Raw genomic sequence first — 10,008 nt, 5'->3', positions numbered from 1 at the left:
AGGCAATCCCTCCAGCTGCAGGTGAAACGCTGCTGGCGAAGCACAGGCAGCACTGGCTGAGCCAGAACAACTTTCTGCTCACAGCTTCCAGTTCTCAAAGTCTTCTCGCTCTAAAATAAGCCACGATCTCACTTTACCACCCAATTGCTGTGACTCAAAGGAAACTCCACTGAGAGAAAGCAGAGCTAGAGAAGTGTCGTTGAAATAGTACCATGAAACGCTTGAGAGCCTCACCCTTGGGCTCCGCAGTTAGACAGTCAAATGTCAGGTGGAGTGCACAGCTAGGCTGGCACAGAGTGCACCACACCACTCACTTACAGAACACTTGGAGGGAAGAAAGTTTTCCTTAATGTGATGGCAACCCAAGGCTTACTCTGGCACAGGAGCCGATGATCTGCACGAGAAGAATAAATGGCAGCAATCACTTATCCAAGCTAGCTTTCTCCATCCCCTTTGAGTAACATATTTCCCAGCAGGGGACAACTTCTTTAGCACAGCATCTCTAGTTTCACACCACCACACACAGCTACATCATTGTTAACAGGTAACCTTGAGGTAGTTATATGTCACCAGCTAGAAATCCATGTTCCTTCTCAAAAGGGGGAAATACCTGGGCCCTAGCTCTAAAGACGTTGCAGAGGAAAATTGTTTCCCACTAGCTGTCAAAACCACACTTGTGCCATGCTTCTAGAAGTACTTAAGCAGAAATGAGACCGCAGATATTTATGGGCCAGTAGTTTCAAATTAGTTTCAAATTCACGACAGCAGTTTAGCATTTAAACATATTTTCATTAGGTGAATGTGACAGAGCTGCTGCCTTGGAGTCACAAGGAAAAGCTACAGAAGAATTACGAATCACACAGTTAAATTGTGCATTATCATGTAAATGGAAGAGGAATGTCACATGAGACTCTGCACATTGTTCGGGGAGATAAATGCAGTGAACTAAAAGTACAAGTTCAATAGAGAGCCTTGTCAGTTAAGCAGTTGAATGAAGGCTAATCTTGGAGGCTGCTGGTATGCTTCAAAACAAATACTCACGCAGGCAGTCGCAGTAGCTAATACAGCCAGAGCATCAACCATTCATTCCGTGAAACTCTTAGCTCCTCATTAAAAAGAACAACCCACAAAAACACCCAAAAAACCCCAAACCAAACCGAATGTAATGGCCAAGAAAATTCCCTTTACGTGAAGTTTAATACAAATAAGTGAGTATTAACAGACCAAAGACTGACGCACAGCCCCCTGCGAGTTCAGGGGAAGGTTAGCACTCGACACACTGAAAACAGCACCGCCTCCTGCAGCAGCCACTGAGCAGGCTCCTGCCTTTCATCGGGAGAGGTGCCTGTCCAGATGTTGAAGATGTTATGGTGCTGTTTGATTACAGCAGGATATATACCAGCACTGGAGGTTTAAAGAGGGTTATGTTGCCCTTTGTCCTTATTCTGGCTGCATTCTGAGCCCTGCAACGGTCTCTTCTGTCCATAAACATGTAAAAAGGCTAAACAAGAGGTGCAGGTAAGTTATGTTTCACACCCACTGCTACTGCTTCACCCTACCCAGAGCTAAGATTCTGTAGGAAAAAACCTCGCTATTTTAGCAAGACTGAAAAGCTTTCCTGTTCAATTATATTGCAACCCCCACTGCAAAGCACAGAAAACCAAGCACCACTGAAAGCATCAGCCACCTTCAAGGTGTTTCTGGTGATATCACCTGCTTTAAGAGGTTGGTACCCACTGCCCAGGCAGCTAGGTCCATACCTTCTATTTCACTTTGCTGAAACTAACTGCCTCACATATCGGTTCTTTTCAGACTGCACAAAGCAGACAAAAGCCTCTTCAGCTAAAGTATGCAGCAGTCACGTTATTTTAGCCACCCGATGAGCTTTCGCCCTTTCAGTGACACAACAGGCAGGAAAAACAGAGGAGGGTAGCACATAAAAGCCTGACTCTACCCTTCCTCGCCTCGGAGAAAAGTTTGTTCAGCTGGGTGGAGAAGCTGAAGAAGGTGGTGTCCATCGCCCATCAGAGAAGAGCGAGGAGGCGTGCTCTTCCCTGCCAGAGCTCAGGCACACAGTCAGGACAAAGAAGGCAAAACGTGAACACTTTACTGAAACATCATGCCCTTTAGTATGCTACAGAAAAGCTTACGAACGTAGGTAATGTACAGAAAACCTGACTTCGGAAAAGAAAAAGGTCGTCTTCTATAAAAAAGCCGAGAAAGTCGAAGTAAAGTGCGTGAAACGGTTCTTCCTCCACTTCAACCACTGCGCCGCGTAGCAAGGCTCCCAAACCCCGGGAAATGCCCCGGTGCCACCCATTAGCCAGTTACTTTACTGATCGGACAAAACGATGTTGAGGACTACAAACAGACGCTTAAGAACCAAAACAGTTTAACCAGATACATCCACAAGGACTAAGAGCTAAGGGAACACAGGATTCCTACACACTCTCACCAACAGAATTAAACACCCAGCGGAAAGGGTCACCCTTGTCAAGTAAAATCGGTAAAAACGAGCTTCATAAATAGGGTGGTTTCGCTAGTCAGGGCTCACTGGTGCAGCCAGGTCTTGGTCTGTGAACACCAACGTTCGCGCTCCAATTCGCTGTCGCAAAAGGAAGAATATGTATAAAAAAACCCCCAAAGTTTTCGCCTGCCTCCTTCGGAGGGAGAAGGTGGCTGGCCCCCACGGGCAGAGCTGCCGCCGATTCTCTGCTCGAGTAAGCGCTGGGAAGCTCCGTCTGTCCACTTCCTCAGGCTTCGGGAGCTGAGCCCTGCAGCGGAAAGCGGCTGTTGTGGTGCTAATGGCTCCGCATCCTCCGGACCTCGGCGAGCGGCTACCCTCGACAGCCGCTGCGCGCCCCAGCCCCGGCAGGTCGGTCTCGCTGCCTCACAAAGCAGGAAGCGCGGAGGCGACGCCGCCACCCCGGCCGCCCCCCGCGGGGCTGTCAGAGCGCGGCTGCCTGTGCGCGGCAGTGCGCGATGTGGCGATGCACGAAGTCGACGCGGGCCTGCAGCAGCTCGGCCTGCCGCTCCGAAAGGAAGCCGAGGCGAGCCCAGAGCGGCTCCCGCGCCCGGTAGCGGCGGCGCAGCTCGGCGGCGGCGCTGCGACGACGGTGCAGCTCGGCCACCCGCCGCGCCGTGCTCTCCCGGAAGACGCAGACGGAGCGCAGCAGCGGTTCGTTATAGGGGTCCCACATGGCTAGCAGGCGGTAGCCGTGCACCAGCCCCGCCTCGTTGTCCATGAAGACCAGCCCGCCGTCGGGGCCGCGCAGCAGATTGCTAGTGGCGCGGCGCATCACCCGCGGGTCCCACTGTAGGCTGAAGAGGTTGCTGACCAGGCGGTCGAAGTTGGCCGTCAGGTAGTCGAAGAGGATGAGGTCGCTCCACTGTACCAGCTCCACCAGCTGCTCCGGCGCCAGCCCGCCCAACTCCCCCGCAGACAGCGGCTGCAGCCGCCGCCCTCCGCTCGCCTCGGCGCCCCACGGCGCGGGGGCCACCACTGTGGTCAGGTTGTCCACCCAGCGCGTTAGGCTGACCACGGCGCCCTCGGCCCAGAGCGAGCCGCGCAGCTCCTCTCGTACCGGCTCCCACTGCCGCCCGCGGGCCTCTACCAGCGCCAGCGCCATGGGCGGCAGCCGCTCTTGCATGCCCAGCACCCCGGCCAGGTGGTAGGACAGCGCCTCGCCCTGGATCTGCTCCGGGCTGATGCCGTAGCGCACGCAGGCCCGGCTCCCGTCCGACAGCCGCGCCAGCCGGTTGGAGCTCCGCCCGCAGCCGCCCCGCTCCAGCGATGCCACGCGGGCGGCGCGGGCGGCCGCCAGCCAGGCCGCCGCCTCCTCCGCCGCGAAGCCCGGCGGCACCTGCGCCTCCAGGTCGCGGCTCCAGAAGATGCCCCGCTCCACCGGAGAGAAGCCGGCGGCCGGCGGCGGAGAGCTGGCCGCGCCGAACTGCTCCGGGCTGACCAGCTCCTCCCGGCCCGCCGCCGGCACCGCTAGCAGCGCACGGAAAGTTTTGTGCCCGCCGCCGCCAGGCTCGCCGCGCTCCGCCGGGGAGCGGCTCCAGCCCCAGCGAGCCCGCGGCGGGCGCGGCTCCGGCTCCAGTTCCAGCTGCGCCGCCGCCGTCTCCCGCCGCAACAGCACCGTCCAGAGCCCCGGCAGAGCCCCCAGCAGCAGCAGCCCCAGCATGGGCAGGGGGCCCGGCGCGGCCCGCTTTGCCTTCCTCATCCTCACGCCGCCTTAAGTCGCTGCCACGGGACGCGGCGGCGGTACAGTCCCTCCTCTCAGCCGCTCGGCGCGGCGCTGAAGCATGGCCGAGTGCCGAGCCGGAGCAACCGCCCAGGGAAGCAGCAGCGGCAGCAGGCAAGCCCCGACAGCAGAGCCGCGCTGTGTGCGCCCAGCCCCGCCGGCGGCCGGGAGGCTCGGGCACCCGCACCACGTGGGGAGGCGCGCCCGGCCCGCCCCGTCTCCCGGCGTGGCCCTCCGCTTAAAGCGGCGATGCCCCGCCAAGCGCTGCCGCTGGCGGGTCCATCCGCAGCGGGACACCCTGCCTGGGAGGGCGGGGAGACATCCGGCTGCTGCGGGAACTCTGCTCCGCAGGCAGCACGAAGGAGCCCGCACGCTGCAGGGGGAGAGGAAGAAGGAGAACCACCTTCCGCACCGGTGCATGGGCTTCACCCGAGCTACCAGACGCGGTCGCATCGCTCCCGCCTGCACGCTTGGTAGGTGGGTGCACGCAGGCGTCAGCCAGAGACAGGGGCCAGGCTGTGAGCGCCCGGCCTTATGGATGGGCACACGGGCACAACTGCCGGCCCAAAGCCGGCGCAGACACTGCGCCCCGCGCCCCGGCGCCCTGCGGTGACTCTCCAGTGCACCCATCGCCGCCTCATCCTCCTTCGCCGCCTCCCGCCCCGCGGGGTTGCATGCCCGAGGGACAGCCAGTCTTCAGGACTCGCACTGGAAGACAATCAGCTACTCTTCTGTCCGCTCATTTGCAGTTTCTTGCCTTGCCAAGGCCAGCTAAGCTCTGTTCTTTCGGCATTGTACTGGACATCTCTGAGGAAGGACACGATTGTGGACGCAAACACCTCTCTGTCCAGTCAATGCCGTGGCTGTTCCCCAAAGTGGTTGCTGGAGTTGGGTCAGTGATGCAAAACGACCAGACACAGAATCTTAAACACTGCAAAAGGGGAAACCCAAAGATTCTTCACTTTGCAGATGGGAGAGCCCTGGAGTAGGTTGCCCATAGAGTTGTGGAATCTCTGGAGAGATTTCAAACCCACCTGGACATTGCAGTACTGCTGTGAGTGACCCTGCTCTATTCGGAGGGGCTGGACTAGGTGATCTCCAGGGGTCCCTTCCAACCTCCATCTTACTATGAAAATGGGAGTTCTCTCTTTCCCTGGACTTGGCTAGAAACACCCAAACTCTTGTAACACTCCTGAACAACTTAAAGGGGGGGGGGGGGGGGGGGGGGGGAAGGGAAAGGCAGAAGCTGCATTCTGCGTCCTTTTGAGTTCCGCATCTTTTGCCTCTCACTGCGTTTTGCACCGGGACTCCGGAGTCCCCGGCGCAGCCCTGTCCGTGGGACGTCAGAGTGAGCGGCAGCGGCTGAGACGGGGCTTGGGCCAGGCCGGGGCAGCAGGAAGGGAGAGCTGCGAGAGGTACCCCCGCCCCAGCAGCACAAAACGGCCGCGGCGCACCAGCTCCTCCCGCCGGCCGCGGCTCCACGCTGCGGCCGCTGGCGCTGGTCAGTCGGACCCCGCATACCGCTGCCCTCCCAGCTCAGTGCAGCCCGGGCCCTGGAGACCCACTTGTTGGAGCTGCTCGGAAGTGAAGGACTCACTCACGGAATCCCAAATCCCAGCGGATCCAAATCCCGGTCTCCTCCAGGGAAGGAGACTTCACAGCCTCTCTGGGCAGCCTGTTCCAGGGCTCCAGCAGCCTCACACCAAACAAGTTCCTCCTCCTGTTCAGATGGAACTTCATCGATTTCACTTTGTGCCCATTGCCCCTTGTCCTGTCTCTGGGCAGCACCAAAAAGAGGCCAGCCCCATCCTCTTGGCCCCAACCTTTAGTTCCTACTGAGCATTGATCAGATCCCATCTCTGGGACTGCTCTTCTCCACTGCCCTTAGCCTTTGCTCTTTACAGAGATGCTGCAGACCCGTTAGTATCACTGCTGCTCTCTGCTAGACCTCTCTCCGGCAGTTCCCAGTCTCTCTTGAACTGGGGAGCCCAGAACCAGGCACAGTAGTCCAGATTTGGCCTCCCTAGAGTAGAACACGGAGGGAAAAGAATCTCACTCGATCTGGAGGTGCCTCAGCAAGACACTGCAGTTTGAGGCGCAGAAGGGACAGCCTGTGTGCATCAAAATTTATGTCTGATGCCTCTTCAAACAAGATCTCACATCTAGTTGTGACTGTTGTAACGGAAGTGGTGTTATTTGGTCGCTTGTGCACTTGCTAAAATGTTGAGAAACAGCATCCTGGCTTCCCTCAAGTGCAACATGACCTGGAATCATAGAATCATTTCTATGCCGGAAAAAAGTTTTGAGTCATCCAGTCCAACCATTCTCTACATCTACCCAGGCTCTTGCTAACCCATGGCCCTCAGCACCACATCTCTGCCTCTTGGAAACACCTCCAGGGATGAGGATTCAACCACCTCCCTGGGCAGCCTGTGCCAGGCTTTGAGAACCCTTTCAGAGAAGAAGTTTCTTTTAAGGTCAAATCTGAACCTTCCCTGGTGCAACCTGAGGCCATTTCCTCTTGTCCTGCCACTTCTTACTAGGGGGAAGAGACCAACCTGGCTCCAGCCTGCTTTCACAGGAAGTTGTAATCGTTTCTCTTGTTCCCCCTGAATCCAGGTCTCATGCTGTTCTGACCCTGAAGCCTCACTGCCAGGTGCTGCTTTGCATTTCCATGCTTTGAAGCCATGCAAGCTGCAGGGTGAACACGAGGGCTGTCACCTGGGACTAGGAGTTGGACCAACTGCCAGCAGCCCATGAGCAGGAGGCTTTTATCCACTGTTAGGCTAGGTACTTTCAGCAAAGGAAAGACACAGAATTGCCTCTTTCCTCCACCACTTTCCAGCTTGGAATAGCTTTAGGAAAATTCACAGCTTGCTGGAAAAGGACTGAAATCAGAAACTGGGTTTTATTCTATACATAGGTTAGACTGGATAGGGCTGGCTGCTAGGTTGGACTGGATGATCTTGGAGGTCTCTTCCAACCTGGTTGATTCTGTGATTCTTGGATTCTGTTTACATTTATTTCAGGGTGAATTATCATTATAGTGAGCGTCCAGCTGCCAGTGCCTGCCCTGGGAAATGCCCCTGGAGAAGTGCCTATACACTACAGTGACTCCAACCTCCAAGTTACACATGGGGTTTATTTCAGTTGCAGCTTGCATGTTCTAAGCTAAGCAGTTCATCAAGAAGCCATGCTGTGACCACGCTCTCAGATCAGCAGCTGGTGAAACAGTGTCTGTCCCAAGGACTCAGCCTCCTAACTGCACAGTCTGGAAGGAGAAGCAGCCAGGGTTCTGCTGAGCATACCTGCTGGCTGTGAGTCCTGCTTATGAGCCAGAAAGCCTTGCAAAGCAGGCGAGTGGTAGAGGGTTAAGCATCAGCCACGCTGAGGTGCTGCTCAATTTACAGCACGTTAAGCATTCCTGAAGTTGTGATCAGTGATATATTTGGGTCAGTCAGATGTTGTTACTGCTTTGCAGACGTTGCATAGAGCAGCTTGGAGATAAAGGAGAACAGTCTCCAGGCTTTTCAGCCCTGTTCTGAGGAAGGGGGAGCTGGCCACTGTCCAGACCCAGAAACCTAGCAATTGAAAGGATAAAATATTTCTGGCTTCTCTACACTGGTTCTTGCTTTAACTTGTTTTTAGCTGCTTGACAAAGCTGGGGTCATAGCCTACCTAGCTGCTAGCGTTTCACACTGGTTTTAGCCTAGTGAATGCTTTGTGCTCCTCATTCCCCTCTTGACCCTGGATACCCAGTGTCCTGTTGATGTGAGGTAGCTGTCACTGCAAGCAGCAGTGGTTCCTACCATCAGAAATAAAAGAAACAAAGACTGGACAGAAACTTTCTGCTTTCTCCCCTGCAGCAAAAGTTATTTGATACTCAAGTCAAAGGCAAGACTCTAAAGGGCTTTCATAGGATTAAGATCACAGGGAAGCAGGTAAGGGCTTTACTTCTCTGGACACAGCTTGCCTGTGCTGCTTGTCAGGGCCCTGCTTCTGCTAACAATCTCTGCTGGGCAAGGAAGGCTGCAAAGCAGGTGCACAGCGAGTATGCATTGTACCAGAGCCTGAAACATAGCAGGGAGCAGGAGGGAGACTTCTCCCACGTCTGGAGCCACAGCTGGCAGAAAGAATGCAGCTAGTGCTGTGGCATAGAAGACAGCTCAGGAGGGCTGCCCCACCCCCCTCTGCCCCAGACAAGTTCTGGCCCGTGGGAGTATTGCATATCTTCATCTGATCCTCTCCCGCAGCTCAGGGCTTCGGTGTGACCCTTTGACTCTTGCCTTTCAAAGGCATTGCCTTTGAAGTTATTTCACAGCACAGAACCTTTTGGACTACCAGGGTTAATCCCACCCCAAACCCTTCCCTGGCTCATGGAAATTTCTCTCCTTCAATGAGCACTGACAGACACTTTCTGTTCATTACAGGTTTTGGTGTATCCCTAGTGCCAGATTTAACTCACCTCTGTGTCAGACTGAGTTTGGTGGCTGCCACTTTCACCTCAGCAGTGCCATGAGCTCCTTCCCTTGAGAGGGCAGTGTGTGAACCTGAGATTTTGCTTCATGATGTTGCTCTCCCTAGCACACCACAAGAAGTTGATGGGCTGAGGCCAGTTGTATGAGGTTTAAGAAGGCCAACAACTCCATAAATGCTCCAGGCTTGCTGCAGTGTGAGTAGGAAGCTGCTTAGTAGGAAAGGACCTGGGGATCCTGCTGCTGGCAGGTTCTTCCTGAGGTGCCAGCTAGGAGAAGAGAAAGCACTTTATGCAGTTTTTCTGCACTATCCAACCCTATGGGCTCCTGGAGGAAGGGCAGCTCCCACAGAGTCCCCTCACCTGGGTGACCTGTGTCTTGTAGTTCTTGCTTTTGCGAGGAAGTTGCGTAGACTGGCTGGAAGAAGAGTTGTGCCTGCAAAACGGAGTCTAGCACAGATGCAGGATTAGCACTGAAACAGCACTGCTGCCAATACGGCTTATTTCTCCTGAGGAAGGGTGGGAAGGGTGGAATTAACTATAATGGCAAAAAGTTAGTGTGCAAAAATGTTATGGGCTTGGTGTAAGTGGGCTTGCTTTCCACACTCAGAGTTCTTTGTGCACATACAGCAGCAGTGCAGCCTGAGTACATGCCTGACGATGGCTCAAAGAAGGTGGATTTGTATTTCTCATTGTAAAAAAAAGCATCCCTCAGCATGAGCTGTTCTAGCAACTGAAGCACAGGATTTACAGCTGCTTGTGACTGGGGAAGGAATGAAGAAGTTAAGGTGCTCTGCATTTTGTAGTGGAGAAGTGAGCATTAGAGAAGTTGTCCTGCAAGCATGTTGACAACTTCTGGAAGTTGTTGTGGAGGGCCTGTGGGCCCAAAAGCAGGCTTATTTATGCCTGCTCTGCCTGGACATGTCTCTCTGCCTGCACCAGGGGTAAATGAGCACAAAGGGGCACAACAGGCCGGGGCCATAAAGTCAGTTGCCCAGGACACCTGATTGTGTTAAGTCCCCACACGCCCAGCTCATGTCTCCCTGGTGTAAGCCCATATGTGGGATAGTCCAGGCAAGTGCCTTTTGCCTAGTATGGTAAGGTTTGGCTGGCTGCCAACCTGACTGGTTATTCTAGTGGCCAATGAGATCATTAACTCTCAACCCGCATTTAATAAGTAGGGGTGCACAGGCTCACGCGCAGCCTCCCCCACATTGCTTGCGGCTCCGCCACATTGCTTGCTTGCCTGCCTGCGTACTGCCTTGCAGCTGCATGCCTGCCTTTACC

At 55.2% G+C, this 10,008-nt stretch overlaps 1 protein-coding gene across 1 annotated transcript; it reads right to left on the bottom strand.

Annotated features, from left to right (window-relative positions):
* Nucleotides 1–1,178: 1,178 nt before the first annotated feature.
* Nucleotides 1,179–4,519, bottom strand: FJX1 (four-jointed box kinase 1). The gene has a single exon (XM_064152341.1). It carries the CDS (start codon nt 4,224–4,226, stop codon nt 2,949–2,951), a length of 1,278 nt encoding a protein of 425 aa, XP_064008411.1. The 5' UTR covers nt 4,227–4,519; the 3' UTR covers nt 1,179–2,948.
* Between the last annotated feature and the right edge of the window lie 5,489 nt (nt 4,520–10,008).

Source organism: Pogoniulus pusillus, chromosome 1 (assembly GCF_015220805.1).
Source record: "Pogoniulus pusillus isolate bPogPus1 chromosome 1, bPogPus1.pri, whole genome shotgun sequence".
NCBI lineage: Eukaryota > Metazoa > Chordata > Aves > Piciformes > Lybiidae > Pogoniulus > Pogoniulus pusillus.
The sequence above is the reverse complement of the archived record's forward strand: the minus strand, read 5'-3'. Positions and strand labels throughout refer to the sequence as shown.